We start from the raw sequence: 18,671 nt of genomic DNA on the forward strand, positions 1-18,671 counted from the left end.
AAAAAACAGAATTACCACAATATAGAAAAGTCACCAATGTGCGTAGCAGCAGCAATGCAGATTATACACCGAATCCAACGATATAACACCCACCTCACCCAAACAATCTATAGGGCCATTTGGCGACAGGGGGCGGGGTCACAGATTCAGAGTGGGCAAGGATGGGACTAGGTCGTTGTGTCAACCAAATATAGGTTGACATGCACAGAGTTGACCACTGAAGATCGCCAGGCCTTAGGTCAACACGTGAAATAGGTTGACATGGCTACGGTCGACAGGGTTGGAAGGTAGACACAAGCATTAAGTCAACAATGGGAAGGTCGACGCACATGGAGTCGACATGAGTTTTTCACTTTTGTACCGAATATTTACATAGTCGACAGGGACACCGTCAAAGGGTAAAACTGCACTCGCAATGCTTCGGGCGCCGTGAGCTCGACACACTATCTTATTCTCACACTACGCCGTGGTGGATGGTAGGGCATGAGGTACAGGTCGGGACAGGTCTGCTAGGAAAAGAAAACGTGAAAAACTCACGTCGACCTTTTTCCTGTAGACCTATTTCAGGTGTCAGCCCAAGCCCTGTCAGCCCAATGCACGTCGACCTAGTAACCGAATTCCGGCAATGACACCCATGCCAAAATAGCCAACACCGGATTATTGACGCTCTGTATATATGGGCTCCCTGTAGCCGAGAGAAGCACAGGAGCAAGTACATTTTTTTTTTACCCTACTACACATAGGGGTGTATTCAATGCCTTGGGCGAGGGCGACAGCGAGCATGGCTTCCTGCTCCCTGTTCCCACTCACCCTGTCAGTATTCAACTCACCCCCCTCATACGCCAATTCCCCCTCGCTCCGTTTTTTTTCAGCGAGGGGGAATTGGCGTATGCAGCTCCAGAAGCAGCGAGACTAGCGGCTAAATACAGCGAGTTTTCTGCATTAGCCGCGGGTCTCGCTGTTTTGGGGAATTCTCGCCGTCCTGTGACGGGGAGGATTTCCCCGGAACGTTGAATAGGGAGAGCGGCTGGCGAGGGGGTTAAACAGCGAGGATCGCTGGTTTTCTGCAATCCTCGCTGTTTAACCCCCTCGCCGGCCGCATTGAATACTACCCACTATCAGTCAAATGGGCATATTCAGATGTTTTAGCGATGGCAGCCACTAGAGGGCGCCCTACTGAGCTAGTCAAATGTTTGGGCGTGTGTTAGGGTTGGCGAGCTAAAAAAAACCTGCAAAACAAGTCGCCCGTTTGTGCACTCGAAAAAGGGTATTTTCACAGTGCGCCCATGCATGGCTTAACCAGACATTAGCAAAAGTGATGCCCGCAAAAAAATAAATAATTAGTTGCATATTGCCCCTCAATCTCCCGTTGCTTTAGTAGCGCAATGATCTGGATGTCTCGCTCTTTCTTTGATGCACAGAACGTATCAGAGATACTATCCAATTTACCTGGTCAAAGAGCTGTTTACCAGTCGTATTCGGCTGGATGGCGAACTCCAACTCCGCATCCATGGTTGTCACCCGTACATTTATCTTCATGTAAAAAAAGATAAACTGGGAGTTAGCCATAAATATATTCCACTGTTTAAAAGACATCACACATGTATAACTTACTTTGATATAAATGTATTCGCTAGTGTAATGATGCGCCATAGGCACAGACAGGAACCAGACATTAATGCCTTCAGGTTCACCATGAACTAGTTCTATTCACGTTACAGCTGGGGACTTTGCCACTAACAGGATGTGACTGATGTGACATTATCACCTGTCACATGCAATTAGGAAATCTCGCTGAAAACAATGCGACATGTATTTCCCTGCTCTGGGGTTATACGACAGCAGCAGCATGCAATACAGAACGGAGATGAGCAATACAAAGGGATAAAATAATAATGAATATAAATGTACCGCCACATGCTCCTTCCATACGCTGCCTTCTGGACTAAGCAATGCGGCTTCTGATAAAGTGTTTATGTAAAGATGCTGGTATACCTACTTCTCAGTATGCGCCATGCTGCAGAGCAGACAGTGGGCAGCACAGCTGGAAGTAAGTGACCTGTGTCTGTGCCCTCGTATCTCCTGCCAGGGTAAACAGAGACAATTGTCCTACAGCGCAATCCAACCTTCACCCTGCATTTACAAGACTGATGCCACAGGTCAATGGAGAACAGAACATGAAACAAAACTGAAATATAGAATTCAGGTTAGAGGAATCATCCAAGTAAAAGTACTTCTACGATCTACTCTGTTGCTAGGGTTGCCCAATAAAGCATTTGCCAATGGCAGGACCCCAGTAGTACATACGGTCTATTGTTCTGTACAGTTGGGGGGGGGGGGGATGTGAGAGACCCTGAACAGGTCACAAGCTACCAACTACCAATTTAAAGATCCACAGTTATCCTGGGAAACCATGTACTGTGTGGGTATCCCGGAGACCGCGTTTGGGAACCAGTGGATCATACAATCAGAACTCCTGACACTTGTTAAGGGACATAGTTAAATGGCCAATACTAATATATTACACTCTAAAGGATGACAAGGGAGCAAGGTCATTAAAATCAATTTTACATTGAATATTACTATCGGGCCAGCATTCCACGCCTGGCATCAGGCTGTAGACAAAACATAGGTGACAGGGCAGAGCCGGGGTAAGTAGCCGACAGCCTGGTCACTGGTATAGAGAATCCCAAGCTTTTACCAAGGAGGAAACAGTTACCTATTTAGTTTACCTATTACACATTTTTATTATAGCCCCGCTCAACATATATAAGTTGACACAAAACAAAGATTAGAACCCATAAAAATACCTGCGCTACTGCTTGGTAATCTGCTTATTTTACAAGGTGCTAATCACTTCCATTATACAAATGGCTATTTATAGCTGCGGTGAGTCCAGGGAAGAATAACCCTTTGACGCCACAGACCTCGGTGCTTGTTCACGTTGCTTTCAGCCGCAGGATTAGTGTCAGCAGCTAAACATTATGGAATTGTTTAACATTCCTTATCACTGGAAGCCATCTGCTAGCCGTCATCTAACCAGCTTATCTATGGGCCCTCAAATGTCAGTGACTCCATGGAGGACGATGAGGATGAGCAACAGATTCAGAAATCAATAGAAAAAGATAAAAAGGGAAAACAGCTGCACTCTTCTGTGTAAGTGTATCAGGCATGAAGGGAAGGAAACCACAGTGTAAGTTATAGTATAGAAACCCCCCCCCCCCGCCCCTACTCCCTGTACCCACCTCACTTCCCTTGTGAAGTAGTGAGCGGTACTTGGACCTTAACGGTGCCTTTCACTAATTGGAGAGTTTCGGGGAACTATACAAACTGACATTCACACACATTCTCCAGTTGAAAATGATAGTAGACAAGTAGGATGTTTGAACATGTGACTTTAATGCACCAAATTTACATACAGTAAAAGCAATCTCTTAAAAAATGCCCATAGTACCCCTCTGTATACTGAGCACAGCGAGGGGTGCATTACATTACCTGACTACAAACACCTGCAATGTAGTATTCCTCACAATACACGTTATCATAGTGAACAACGGAGGATATAGGGTACTAGTAAGCACGCTCGAAGCAAAAGCTTCAAAAGCTAGTCTGCTACCTTCAGTGTTTGTGCATGTGTGAGAAAGATGTGGTTCCACACTCTGGCAGCAGATGGCAGTGTTTTGGAGACTCACGGACACTAGACATATATAGATGATCAGAACTTATTGTTGAGAGAAAATTCACTTACAATACATGGACTTACTTATACAACGTCTTAAAAGGTAATAATAGTAATGGAGCTACTACCAGGATTCAGAGTTCTCCCCATAAAATGCTGCCAGCAGTTGAGTGGAGCAGTGTAACACTTCATAAATGATAGCAACATGCTTCATTATTGCCAAGACTGCTGCAGACATTGGCCAAGTGACACTGAACTGCATGCAGCAATGCCCGTGGGAAACACAATGAACATACAGTATGAAAACTTTGTCCACCCTCTCTACACTGCTCCCATTGCCCAAACTGTTCCCTGCCTCAGATGGGAGGGATCTCTGTTATTACCTTGTGAAAGGTAACTCCGGTCATAGGACTCACTACCATCAAAGATCCATCCGCCAATCAGATAGCTCCGCCTAGAGTGAGTCCTTGGCAGAGTGTAACCAGCACTGCAGTAATGTGACTAAGAGGTCTGCCAATAGCTAGCCTGGCAAATGGGTTACTATTGGTGGGCCTCTGTGTAGGTCACATGACTAAACTGCTGGTTACACTTTGCTGAGGGCTCTCTGGAGGGAGCGATGTGTTTGGTGCTGTCACAGTGCTGGGTGACATGTAGAAAGAGCCATTGTGCTGGAGCAGCCATGAACCGAATCTTTAGTAGAACGCTGGAATTCCCTGTATCACGAAGAACCACACATGAGGGTATGTAACCCGTAGCAAGGCTCATGCGACTCACTAACCGTGCGCGGGTATGTAACCCGAAGGCAAGGTTCACCAACCATGCACTGTATGTTATATTGGAGATCAATACTTGCACTTAAATGTTCTGTAGCAAGTACCCCAACAAGTAATATAATATTAAAATGAAAGAAGGTTTTCAATTTTGTTTGCCTTTAGAATTCATTGGAAGGAGATGGGGGGGGGGGGGGGGGGGGGGGACTGTAATAAAAGGGAGTAAGAAGATTAAAAAAAGGGGGCACATCCAAAAGTAAATCCATAGTTTGCATGTGAAAGGAGAGTTACAGGTAACCAAATGTAGTGAACTAATTACCCTGGCAGGATACGCTTATAAATAATGAACACGGATAACAGGCCACAGCAAGGAATTGACTCCGTGCCACACAAGATGCCAGTTCTACAGTTGCCGGCACAAATGCTGGACCTGAAAAACGTTCGCACATTTTTTTTATTTCATTTCAATACAAATAATTAAATTGTATTTACTATTCAGAACTGATCTCAGCACACATTTGTTGTCAAAATGGGCAAAACCATGTTGCACTGTAGGTGGGGCAGATGTAACATGTGCAGAGAGAATTAAACTTGGGTGGGGTGTGTTGAAACGGAAATCTAAATTGCAGCCAGTATTTACCCTGCACAGAAACAAAATAACTCAGACAAATCTATAGGTGGCCACACGATGCACGGTCCCGCGGGTATTGCACAGTATAGAAAGTATGTGCTGCACATACTTTTTGTACTGCTTTCGGATCGCATCGCACGCACATTGCATGCAAAATGCATGCCGAGCAATGCGATCTAGCCCATAACACATGTGATTTTCGCAACATGTATGGGCACCCTAACACTCTTTATACATGTTACATCTGCCCCACCTGCAGTGCACATGGTTTTGCCCATTTTGAGAACAAATCTGTACTGCGATCAGATCTGAATAAGGGCCTTTGTTTCCGTATTAATGAATTTACTAGAAAACAGTTGCAACGTCCTACCAGGCTACAAAACACATTCCTTGCACCATCGAGCCCGTGTTGGAGACATTGGTAAGATCACACGTGTTTGGTGGGAACGCATGCAGGTCTTATACTTCTGGGATAAAATTGCTGATTCTATAAGATCTTAGTAGACCTGCTTGTTACGCTGCCCTATTAAGGCAGTCCCATAGACAGAACCCAACAACACAATGAAGCAGCTATGTCCCAAAATATAGAAGGCTGGAAAGGTGAGCAATCACTGAGCTAAAGAAGTGTTCACCAGTTTCTGGGGGAAAGGGGCAGAATAGAATGGGACCATGAAAATATGTATTTTATCTAGCTCCTAAAATGATGTTCTGAATACATGACGGTTGTATTTATTATGTAAAGGCAGCATGTACCAGTTAAGGCCTCTCACGCTCATACACAGCGCAGTAAAAGCAGTCTGTGCTTTGAATAGGTATTTGAAACTTGCAAATGTGGTTACCTCATTCTGAAGTAGTCGTCATTTGCATATTGTTGCTATTGACATGCACAGTCTGTAAATGTGCAAGTCCTCAGCGAGCGGCTCAGGTCAGCAGAATACTGGGAATTTAGAGCGCCAGCCTCAGCATGTTTATAAAAGTACATTATATGCGAAGTGTCTCTTGGGAGAACCGTAATACGTTAAAACAAACTGTAATATATGAGGGAGGAAGTGATTCAGGGGTAGATGTATGAAGCAGTGATAAAGGGAGGAGAAGTGATAAAGGGCCTGGTACTTAATCACCATCCAATCAGCTTCTAACTGTCCCTTTTTAAACCCAGTCTGTAACCTAACAGCCAGGAGCTGATTGGCCGGTGATAAAACCAGGCACTTTATCACTTCTCCTCCCTTATCTCTGCTTCATACATCTACCTCACAGATCCATAGCTTTATTTAGACACAATGGCCTACGAAACTACAGTTCGGTAGTGCGCCAATGAGGCTAAAGATTATAGAGGGGCAACCCAAATGCCACAGATTACACCTGCACAGCTTCAAAACGGGAAACCTGTCGATTTTTCAGAACACAACCTGCACACTCATTACCCATGATCCACACAGGGTATATTAACCCTTTGAGGGCCAACTTTGCTGTGAGCCAACAACGTCAGCATCATTTACAGTGACTGCGCTTTTAGTATAAATAAATACAAATACAGCCAAGTCAATTCATTGAAGTTCAGTTAAATATTGCACCCAAAAAAAAGAACAGTCACTGAGTGGTGCTGGCATTTTTAAGGGATATTTTGAGGATCTCACAGCAACATTGGCACTCAAAGGGTAAATTACATTAGTATTCAGCTTCTTTTTGTGTAAACTCAGCAGTTACAGGTATATGTAATGTAGAACAGTCCTGCAATGTACAATAGCAGCTCCGATAGCAAAAATAGAAAACACCACAAAAAAAATTGTGATTACAAGAGACACAAAGCCCTATAGCAGGGCTGGGCAATTGCGGCCCTCCAGATGTTGATGAACTACACATACCAGCATGCCTTGCATCAGTTTCAGCATGGCTACATAGCAAAACTAATGCAAAGCATCCTGGGATGTGTAGTTGATCAACATCTGGAGGGCCGCAGTTGCCCAGCCCTGCCCTATAGGATAAGGGACCTTTTTTTTATTATTATTATTTTTTTAGGTTAATGGGTGTTTCCTGGTTTATATTCTACTATATGCAGTGATCTGAATTAGATTGGTACAAACAGTTGACACCAGAATGCAGAGATGTACAGCATAACAATGTCGAGAGCACAATATCAGGTATGTATTGTGGTGTGAAGGTACGTGGGGCACGAGTGGTGTTCTATTCGGTGGCTCCTAAATGCTTAGGATGACTTCTAGATTTGCAAAACATTGTTGAGCCCCGCAGTACAGAACAGAAGGTACTCTTTACCTAGCACGGCGCCCGCGATTGGCATCGCGGTCATCGGGGTAAAAAAAATCGCGGCCATCGCATGCACTAAAAAACCGGGTGCGACGCGATGCCCGCGATTTCCCATAGGGATCAATGTTAAAAGTGTCAATGGACTCGATTTTTGTGTTCAATGCCTCAATGCCCGCGATTTGTCCATAGGAAACAATGTTAAATGGGCCACCGAGCCCTAATAGTCCCCCTGAAGTCTGAAATGGCCCCCACAATTGTTAACGCCACCCCACGATCAACGTGAACCCGAAGCGTGGCGAGCGCAGCGAGCCCGCGTGGGGCGGCGGTACGCGTCCTCCGACCTTTTCATACCCCCACTATCCACGTCGGCGTGGAGTTGAGAATAGAATAGTGTGGCGAGCGCAGCGAGCCCGAAGCTTGGCGAGCGCAGCGCGCCGAGCGAGGGGACGCGGACACCTGTGAAGCCCGCGAAGGGACGCGTTTACCTGTGAAGGCATCCGCGTCCCCTCGCTGCGCTCGCCACGCTTCGGGCTCGGTGGCTCGCTGCGCTCGCCACACTATTCTATTCTCAACTCCACGCCAACGTGGATAGTGGGGGTATGAAAAGGTCGGAGGACGCGTACCGCTGCGCTCGCCACGCTTCGGGTTTACGTTGATCTTGGGGTGGCGTTAACAATTGTGGGGGCCATTTCAGACTTCAGGGGGACTATTTGCGCTCTGTGGCCCATTTGACATTGTTTCCTATGGAAAAATCGCGGGCATTGAGGCATTGAACACTAAAATCGCATCCATTGACACTTTTAACATTGTTCCCTATGGGAAATCGCGGCCATCGCGTCGCACCCGTTTTTTAGTGCATGCGTTGGCCGCGATGCCCGAGATGGGCGCCGTGCTAGGTAAAGAGTACCGAACAGGATTGTAACTGTGGGTTATCATCTATATATAGGCATAGTGCCCGTGAGTCTCCAAATATGTTCAGGGGGGAACCACACATACTTTTTGTTTAACAATTAACCCTTTACTGAGGCATGCCTCACACCGCAATGCCCATTAAACATGATGCCACACACAGTAATACCTAACAAACATTGGGACCGATTCAGACCTGCTTGCTGGGCTGAGAGTGTTTCGGAATACAAGTCATAATGTAAAGCATCTTTGCTATGGTTGGAAAGGCCTGAGCTTTGACACTAGCTAAGAGGGTTATTTTAGAACACTGGCCAGATGTAAATTTGCTCTAACAACTGGGCATCTGTTGTCATTGCAGGACCTGCACTACAGACACATGGAAGCCAATTACTGTAGGCATCATTTTTTTTAGCACAGATGTTCGATATCTATGGTCTGATCCCTCAGTAAAGCCACACACACACACACACACACTAGACAAGGAAGTAAACTATATCGCTCAGAAGGACCATTCCGACCGATATCTTTTTCTTTCTTGTGTAGTGTGAACTCAATATCGTTAACGATTTGTGTTCTCAGGCATCATTAACAACCCCCTTCCTCCTCTGAACATGTATAGACAGAAAAGGACCCCCCTTCCCCCATCACTCCCCCCCCCCCCCCCCCCCACACACACACACACACACACCCTCCCCCACCTACCCGGGACCCTGCTGCTTCCGATATCTGTGTCGTGGGGAATGGCTAGTGTGTATGGGTCTTAAATCCTAATTCCCATTGAAATGAGAAGATAGATAAGAACACAAATCAATTTTCAGGGGTTATATTCTGATTTGACCTCGCAATCACAAATTATATGTAAATGCTGAGGAGCGTGGGATGTAGTTTAGACCCTGCTGCGCACCAATAAATATAAGGTACATTTTGAGCCTGGGCTGGCAGCATATGAGGAATAGAAAACAGAGGGGACTGTTGGGACTGCTGTGCCAAACATGAGGTGCTCTACCATATGGGCATGACTGGATTCTGGAAGACATAGGGCCAGATGTACGAATTCCCAAAAAGTAGAGAGAGTGATAAACTTCCTGCCACTTAGCTCCAAACTGGCATGTTAAAATGCCAGTTAAGAGCTGATGAAGTTATCACCATCCACTTATTAAAAATGTGGACAGTGAAACTTTCAACAAACCAACTCCTAACTGACATTTTTAACATGGCAGTTAGGAGTCGACTGGCTGAAAGTACATCTATATATAATCGTTAGCCGTGGGAATCTTTACGTGTGTACTCAGCTGCACAGGACACACAAATAACATTGAACTCACCGGCTTCGGCATCTTGTCTGTGTTTTCTGTTTATAAAGCCAATAACTGATTGTCCTCTCCTGCAAGGGGAAAACATTTCATCAATGCAAAACAAACATTCTTATACAGACCACAAATCCCAACCCGCTATCACAGCTCACACTTACATGCTTTCCCAGGTAATTCAATCTAAAACACTCACACTCTATTAGCAGGGTCTCATCAGAAGTGCCCTAGAACATTACCATGGAAAGGACTCCTAAGAGAGGGGGCCGGCCCTCCTAAGAGAGGGGGCCGGCCCTCCTAAGAGAGGGGGCCGGCCCTCCTAAGAGAGGGGGCCGGCCCTCCTAAGAGAGGGGGCCGGCCCTCCTAAGAGAGGGGGCCGGCCCTCCTAAGAGAGGGGGCCGGCCCTCCTAAGAGAGGGGGCCGGCCCTCCTAAGAGAGGGGGCCGGCCCTCCTAAGAGAGGGGGCCGGCCCTCCTAAGAGAGGGGGCCGGGCCGGCCCTCCTAAGAGAGGGGGCCGGGCCGGCCCTCCTAAGAGAGGGGGCCGGGCCGGCCCTCCTAAGAGAGGGGGCCGGGCCGGCCCTCCTAAGAGAGGGGGCCGGGCCGGCCCTCCTAAGAGAGGGGGCCGGGCCGGCCCTCCTAAGAGAGGGGGCCGGGCCGGCCCTCCTAAGAGAGGGGGCCGGCCCTCCTAAGAGAGGGGGCCGGCCCTCCTAAGAGAGGGGGCCGGCCCTCCTAAGAGAGGGGGCCGGCCCTCCTAAGAGAGGGGGCCGGCCCTCCTGATTTCAAACTATCATGATTTAACTACACACTGAGTTGGGATTAAACATACCAGCATTTAACATGCATCCATTAATGGGCTAGTAAATTAAATTACAGGATTAAATGGAATGCCTAAATTGCAAGCATATGATTATGTTAATATACATTTAATCAGAACCAAACCATCCCAGGGCAGACAGACAATGAAGTGCTGGAATACGCTGTGGGAACGTCTAGCTGGTGTTTATTTTTACTGTGAACGCCTTAAACTGGGGCTTATTTACATGTGTGTTACACATGCTGAGTACAACATGCCAAATATGGCAAATGAAAAATATACTTCACAAGTGAATGTAACGGACAATCATTACAATCTACACATGTATTTATGCACACTTTCTCAAACTCGGTCCTCGGGGCCCCACACTGCATGTTTTGCAGGTCTCCTCACAGAATCAAGTGAAATAATTAGCTCCGACTGTGGATGTTTTAAAATGTGTCAGTCAGTAATGATGAATGTACCTGTGTGTCTGCTGGGTGACCTGGAAAGTATGAAATGTGTGGGGTCCTGAGGACCAAGTTTGAGAATCACTGTATTTATGTATTGGAATCAGTATCATGAGATTACTTTGTGAAAACAACTTATACCTGTAGATTCAGGACCATCGACACAGAGGCAAATAGCAATTTAAAAGGTTCTCCCTTCTCTGCTAACGAATATAGCAAAACAAAGAAGAAAAGTAGGAAGTCCGTGAGAATTTATAGAACCATTTGTTATTTATTACCAATTATTTATATAGCGTACACATATTCCGCAGTGCTTTACAGGGAACACATCAACGGTCAACAGTTCCTGCCCCAGTGGAGCTTACAATCTATATTCCCTACCACATTTAGGGTTCATTTTTGTTAGAAGTCAAATAACCTACCAGTATATTTTTGGATTGTGGGAGGAAACCGGAGTACCCAGAGGAAACCTACACAAGTACAGGGAGAATATACAAACTCTGCACTGTTAGGGCCATGGTGGGAATCAAACCCATGACCTCAGTGCTGTGAGGCAGTAATGCTAACCAATACACAGTCCATGCTGCCCTATAACCATAGCAATAACCAATGTGGGTAAAAACGGTCCTGGATCTGTGTACAGCAGTAACCACGGTGCCAAACCTAAACACCAGGAACACAGTTTTAATGAGCTAATGAATGACCACAGCTGTGCCCAGATGCAATGGGAAAGCGAGTCTTCTCTAGCCAGAAGAATAAGTACTGTAGCTACAGCTGGCATGAATGGTGAATATGAATATCGGTGGCGAATAACGATTCTACCAGATGTAACCCACTGCAAAGCATGCAGACAGACATTTAATTAATACATTGAAAAAAACTCCTTAAGCTTAAAGTAGTAAGAAGGACCAGTGCTGACTAGCGTAATGATGAGGGCATGCGCTTGATGGAACCCCATCTCTGCGAGGTATTATACCAGTTAGATGCATGTAAATTTGATCATTAATAAAAACAAAGGTTCTAGATTCCCCCAATCACCCACCTCCCTTTAGGATCTGTGGGGTAGATGTATGAAGCAGTGATAAGGGAGGAGAAGTGATAAAGTGCCTGGTACTTTATCACCGGACAATCAGCTCCTAACTGTCCCTTTATAAATCCAGCCTGTAACTTAACAGTTAGGAGCCGATTGGCCGGTGATAAAGTACCAGGCACTTTATCACTTCTCCTCTGTTACCACTGCTTCATACAGCAGTAACGATTACCTGAGTATAGCGCTGCACCATGGGCCAGTGCAGTGGACTACACTCTGTGATTATGTAAAGAACTAGCGACCCGCCCTTGCTTCGCACGGGTACATTTGTTCCACTAACAGTGATGTTTGTAAATAAAAAATAAGAAATGAGTGACTTAAGGTGCCCATACATGGTTTATGTGATTTGAACTTTTAAAGTTCAAAACGCATTGCATGTAGTTCAAATCACACAGTGTACTTTAAATTGTATAGTACAAAGGGTACTCTTTACCTAGAACGGCGCCCGCGATTGGCATCGCGGGCGTCGGGGGTAAAAAATCGCGGCCATCGCATGCACATAAAAAACGGGTGCGACGCGATGCCCGCGATTTTCCCATAGGGATCAATGTTAAAAGTGAGATTGGACGCGATTTTAGTGTTAAATGCCTCAATGCCCGCGATTTTTACATAGGAAACAATGTTAAATGGGCCACAGAGCCCTAATAGTCCCCCTGAAGTCTTAAATGGCCCCCACAATTTTTAACGCCACCCCACGATCAACGTGAACCCGAAGCGTGGCGAGCGCAGCGAGCCCGCGAGGGGCGGCGGTATGCGTCCTCCGACCTTTTCATACCCCCACTATCCACGTCGGCGTGGAGTTGAGAATAGAATAGTGTGGCGAGCGCAGCGAGCCACCGAGCCCGAAGCGTGGCCAGCGCAGCGAGCCCCGCGAGGGGACGCGGATACCTGTGAAGCCCGCGAAGGGACGCGTTTACCTGTGAAGGTATCCGCGTCCGCTCGCCTCGCTGCGCTCGCCACACTATTCTATTCTCAACTCCACGCCGACGTGGATAGTGGTGGCATGAAACGGTCGGAGGACGCGTACCGCCGCCGCTCGCCACGCTTCGGGTTGACGTTGATCGTGGGGTGGCGTTAACAATTGTGGGGGCCATTTCAGACTTTAGGGTGACTATTTGGGCTCTGTGGCCCATTTAACATTGTTTCCTATGGAAAAATCGCGGGCATTGAGGCATTGAACACAAAAATTGCGTCCAATCTCACTTTTAACATTGATCCCTATGGGAAATTGCGGGCATCGCATCGCACCCGTTTTTTAGTGCATACGATGGTCGCCGTTCTAGGTAAAGAGTACCGTACAAAGTATGTGCAGGCAGTACATTTTGTACTGACATCCGATCACTGTTGTAGCACACTGTATACAATATGAACTAATTACATAGTGTAGTTCAGTCCTAATTGTATGCTGTTCAAATGGCATACAATTTAAATCACATACCGTGTTTCCCCGATAATAAGACACTGTCTTATTTTTTTTTTTACAGTCCAAAAACACCAAAGGGCTTATTTATGGGGTAGGGCTTATTTTAGCACCTCAGTACTTCTTTTAGCTACATCATGCCCCTCAATCTCCTTATACTTTAAGCACACCTGCCGATTTCCTTTCCTTCTGCATTTTTCAGCCACTCAGCCTTTCCTCCGCCGCCGCTCAGTCACTCCGCTCCCGTCTGTGAACAGACGCCACTCAGTCCTTGAGGTGCGCAGCGACGTCACATGCACAATGCATCCCTGGGACCGCTGATGCCAGCAGAGGCTTCAGCGGTACCAGGGCTGCTACCGTAGCAGCAGCATCCATTTCATGCGGGTGGGTGGGGGGGTTTAGCGGAGCTGGGAGTTTAGCACAGGGACTGGGCAAAATGGGGATTAAGCTAGGGCTTATTTTCGGGGCAGGGCTTATTTTGGACCGTTGTCCAGAAATAAGGGTAGGGCTTATTATTGGGGTAGGTCTTATTATCAGGGAAACAGGGTAGCATAGCAAAATTGCATAGCTGGGGACAGGATGTGTGACTGCCACTACTGGGGACAGGATGTGTGACTGCCACTCCTGGGGACAGGATGTGTGACTGCCACGGGTGCCGGACGGGGTCCCAACAGGCATTTACCCGACATCGGGATCCTGACTGTCAAAACACAGACAGCCGGGTTCCCGACGGCCGCCTGCTATTTTCCCTCGTGGGGGTCCACGACCCCCATAGAGGGAGAATAGAATAGGTGGCTCGCATAGCATAGCGAGCCACCGTGCCCGCAGCCTGGCCAGCGCAGCAAGCCTGCAAGGGGCTTAGTTGCGCTCACCATGCTGTCTGGGTCCGGCCATGTGTTTCATGTGTTTGATGTGTGTATACAACATAAATGCATTCTGTCTTTACACATGGATCCTGTCCTCAAGATACCTCATTGAAATGTAATGATATTCCGAAATACAGAATAATCCATTACCAAAATGCTGGTCCCGAGCATTTTGGATGAGGGATACTCAACCTGTATATGAAAAGTAGTAATTCAGAAATGCCTACTGAACACACATACATGAAGGCTGGTTTACTTTTTTTCTAACCACGTTAACCGACTAATTGTAATTGCCAAGATGTCATTCCTTTCAAGGAAGCCGTAACTGTGTTGTGCACTTAATTATTATAGATGACAATTAGCAAGACCACATTTTGCTAATTGGTGGCAAACATTTACAGCAGCCGATGCCTGCCAAATCATTATGGAGATCTCCATGTTTTATGCATACGGTGACAAGCACGGTTCCTGAATAGATAGGTGAAGGGTTTTTTCTACCAGGTTTAGGATTGCAGCAGAAGTAAAATCTAATATTCCAGACCCATACACCAGAATTGAAGTCGGATTTTTTAGTATATACCACTCAAACATCTCTATATTGTATAAGGCATAGAGGCCAACTGCCATATTCAATAATTTTTTCCTGCCTGACAGTGACAAATATACAACACTGATGAATTGCACCTGAATGGAAAGGGGGCAGCCAGACTGAGGGGTAGGATGGTAAGAAGGCTGGAGGAGTCTTTAAACTAGACATGGGGGGGGGGGGGGGGGGTTAGAAAGAAACTATGGGCTAGAAAGACAGAATAGTGAAGAGCGGGTAAGCAAGAGAATGAAATGTATTGTAGGACAATCCTAGGCCATTTCCTACAATACAGAGAACACACCACTGTAGTGGAAAAGTCAGACATTAAGGGGGGTATTGAATCCGGGATTCCGGGCTGTTTTTCCATTGGATCCGACAGTAACTTGGTAGTTGGAATTCAATGGTCTGACTGTCGAGTTGTAAAGGTCCCGGATCGGCAAAAAGCGCTGCAGTTTTAATGCAAAGCAGCCACAGATTGGACAATGCATTGCCATTTCCAACAATACAGACTTGCCTCCATACGGAGTCGGGTCTGTAACAGGCGAGTCCCAGCTGGGATTGAATACTGAACGGCCGATATTTCCACTGTCAGAAATATAGGAAGAGATTGAATAACCCCAGACTGTCGGAGATCTCGTCAGAGATTGAATCTCTGCCATTATTTCCGACAGTACGGGGTATTCAATCTCTGCCGGATTGAACACTGTCGGAAATAAATCGGCAGAGATAGAATACCCCTTAGCCCAGTGGCGTAACTATAGCACCGCAGCCCCCGCGGTCGCGGGGGGCGCTGTGCATATGGGGGCGCCGGGGGGGGGGCTGCGGTGCTATAGTAATCCCCCTGCCCCCCGCCTCCCCTCCTGGCTTCAATCAATGCTATGGAGACGGACCACAATAAAATGGCCGCCCCATAAAGCAGACTGTTCTCTGAAACTGTCTGCGGTATGGGGGCGGCCATTTTATCGTGGTCCGTCTGCATAGAATTTATTGAAGCCAGGAGGGGAGCCGGGACGTGCGGACAGGTAAGCCTGCGGCAATGGGGGGAGGGGGCACGGGGGGGGGGGGGGGGGGCGGACGGGGAGCGCCCCCCCATTAACGGCAGGGGGGGGGGGGCGCCCCAAACAAAGCTACGCCGCTGCCTTAGCCTTTTAAATAAATCTCTCACAGTGATTAAATCAAGACTATAAGACACAGGTAGATATTCAGCAAAATTTTCTTGGGAGTGATTTCCAAAACTGGGCACTCATCACATATATAGACCGTGTGGTGAGAACTAGAAGGATGGGACAGAATTGGCGATCCCTTCGTTTTGAACCACTTGAAAAGATGAGATAACACCTATCCAATTAATGCAGGGGTTCCTAAATGCTGTCTTCAAGGCACCCCAACAATGTAGGTTTTAAGTTTATCCATAATTCAATCATTAAGTCACCCGTAGCCAAGCACGGATATACTTAATTTGGACTTTCGGGGTGCCTTGAAGACTGCGGTGGGGAACCTCAGTCAGCAACATTTATCTTACTTCATATTATTGTAGATTTCTGTTTTATTTACTGTGTGTGTCGCTCTCTTTCTCCTCTCAATTACCGCATGAGTCCGCCTTCAGTATGGCCTGAGTATTTTATTTAAGTCATATGTACTTTGTAGCATAATCAATTTGGATTCTAGGAGCCCCATGACATTACTAGACACTGCAATATCACCATGCAGAAATTGTGTTTGTTTAATTATTACAACACTAAAAGGGAACATAATTTCCATACCCAGCAATAGCTGTGCACACTGGCAGGATGCCACCACCTGCAATCCCCGTCAGAAACAAGGATATCCACTAATTGTTTTCCACAATCTTGTCATAACAGAGATGATTATCACATGCTTCTGCGATCACTTACTTTGGTTTCTCTACTAAGTAATTTAATGAGGAATGTGGGGAAAGATGAGAATACAGGTCGACTATACCTTATCCAAAATTAATTTTGGATGAGGGATTATTCCGGATTTTGTACATTTTTTTTTTTTTACATACTTCACCTGGTACCCTGACCAATATTCTGTCGCGCTTTGCAATTGGAAAGTCATAAATCAAACTGGGTAGTAACAGACCGATATAAAGGTAGGAGGGCCCTGCTCGCAAGCTTACAATCTACAGGTATAATAATAGGAGGGATACATAAGTATAGGAATCTATAGCATGGCGGGCCACCAGATATCATTCCAGAAACACCATTGGAGATCATGTGGAGGTTCTGGAATATGATCGGCTTGCCTGAAGAGGTGAGTTTTCAGGGAACGCTTGAAAGTTTGGAGGCTAGAGGAGAGTCTTAATGTGCATGGGAGAGCATTCCATAAGGTGGGCGCTGCCCGAGGGAAGTCCTGCAAGTGTAAGTGGGAGCAAGCAATTGGTGTGGATGAGAGACGCAGATCTTGTGCAGAGCGCAGAGATATGTTGGTCTACTCAGATTAATGGCTTTGTAGAAGTACTTTATATTGAATACAGTAAAATACAGGCAATCAATGTAGGGACTAAGAGCGGATCAGCAGGTGCTGTACGTATATAGCACGGAAAATCAGCCTCGGATTTGTAGGCTACATACATGAATCTGAGCTTTTCTATGCCACGTTGATCACCATGTGTGACTCCCTCGGCAACCGGCGCAATACCGGCGACATCCACATGTATCTAATTCGATCCCACAGTTCATAGAAATGCTCTGAACTGCGATATCGAAGTGTGTCGATTCTGAGCCACGGGTGTGAATTTTGCATAACAAAGCGGGGACGAGCTGCGGTGATCGGAGATAGAGGAGCCGCGGTGATCGGGGATAGAGGAGCCGCAGTGATCGGGGATAGAGGAGCCGCAGTGATCGGGGATAGAGGAGCCGCAGTGATCGGGGATAGAGGAGCCGCAGTGATCGGGGATAGAGGAGCCGCAGTGATCGGGGATAGAGGAGCCGCAGTGATCGGGGATAGAGGAGCCGCAGTGATCGGGGATAGAGGAGCCGCAGTGATCGGGGATAGAGGAGCCGCGGTGATCGGGGATAGATGAGCCACGGTGATCGGGGATAGATGAGCCACGGTGATCGGGGATAGATGAACCGCGGTGATCGGGGATAGAGGAGCAAGGCTACATCTGTACAAATGTTGCCAGTCTTTACCAGGTAAGTAAAAACCAATAAATACATTTGCAGCCCTTGCATGGTTTATCCCTGTGCATGTTTGCTCCACACACCCCTCCCTAACCCCCCTGCTTTAAGTGCATTGGTAGAAAGAGTGTGTCAAGTTATGGGGACAACCCATTCTCAAGCACAATAGGCCTCATACATCACACATGTGTGGGTGTGTATAATAGACACTTATTAAGTCAAACATGAACATGGCCGAATGAAGGTCATTCTGATGTATGGGGGCCTTTAGTTCACCACGGTGGCTCCCTCTGCTACTGCTGCCTTCGCCACAGGTTTCCAATCACAGTCCACGGGTCAACCACTGTCAAGTAGACCTTTGAACCGGACGATCATAAGCACAGTCAACCCTTTGCCCATGTCGACCTATTGCACGGCAAACATATGGAGTCGACCTATTGACTGCCTAACTACACGCAGTTTATCTATATATTGGAACCCTATGTGAATAGGCATGTAAAAAAATTTGGACGCACACATTTAAAATTGCAGGTTTTACTGAAACACCCATTTAATAACAACTTCTCCTGGTTTATAAAAAAAAAAAAAAAAAGCATTAAAATCATTCTGCATAACAAAATTTGGTACTTGTGTAGTTTCACGGCACAATGTTACACTGCGTTGTCAGCGTAGGCCAACGGCAGCTCAGCATAGTGTCCCCGTGGCAGCCCTGCAAAGTCAGCGTAGTCACCATACTG

At 46.7% G+C, this 18,671-nt stretch overlaps 1 protein-coding gene across 1 annotated transcript in view; it reads right to left on the reverse strand.

The window, feature by feature from the left end:
* RDX (radixin) overlaps positions 1 to 18,671 on the reverse strand; it is a 59,210-nt gene that overhangs the window by 28,285 nt on the left and 12,254 nt on the right. Inside the window, exons 2-3 of the mRNA XM_083169994.1 lie at positions 9,580 to 9,638; positions 1,450 to 1,533 (exon numbers count right to left, since the gene is read on the reverse strand). Of these exons, the coding sequence (XP_083026120.1) occupies positions 1,450 to 1,533; positions 9,580 to 9,591 (96 nt within the window). The 5' untranslated portion in view covers positions 9,592 to 9,638. The remainder of the gene's footprint in view (positions 1 to 1,449; positions 1,534 to 9,579; positions 9,639 to 18,671) is intronic.

Source organism: Crinia signifera, chromosome 2 (genome assembly GCF_055691185.1).
Source record: "Crinia signifera chromosome 2, ASM5569118v1, whole genome shotgun sequence".
NCBI classification, from domain to species: domain Eukaryota; kingdom Metazoa; phylum Chordata; class Amphibia; order Anura; family Myobatrachidae; genus Crinia; species Crinia signifera.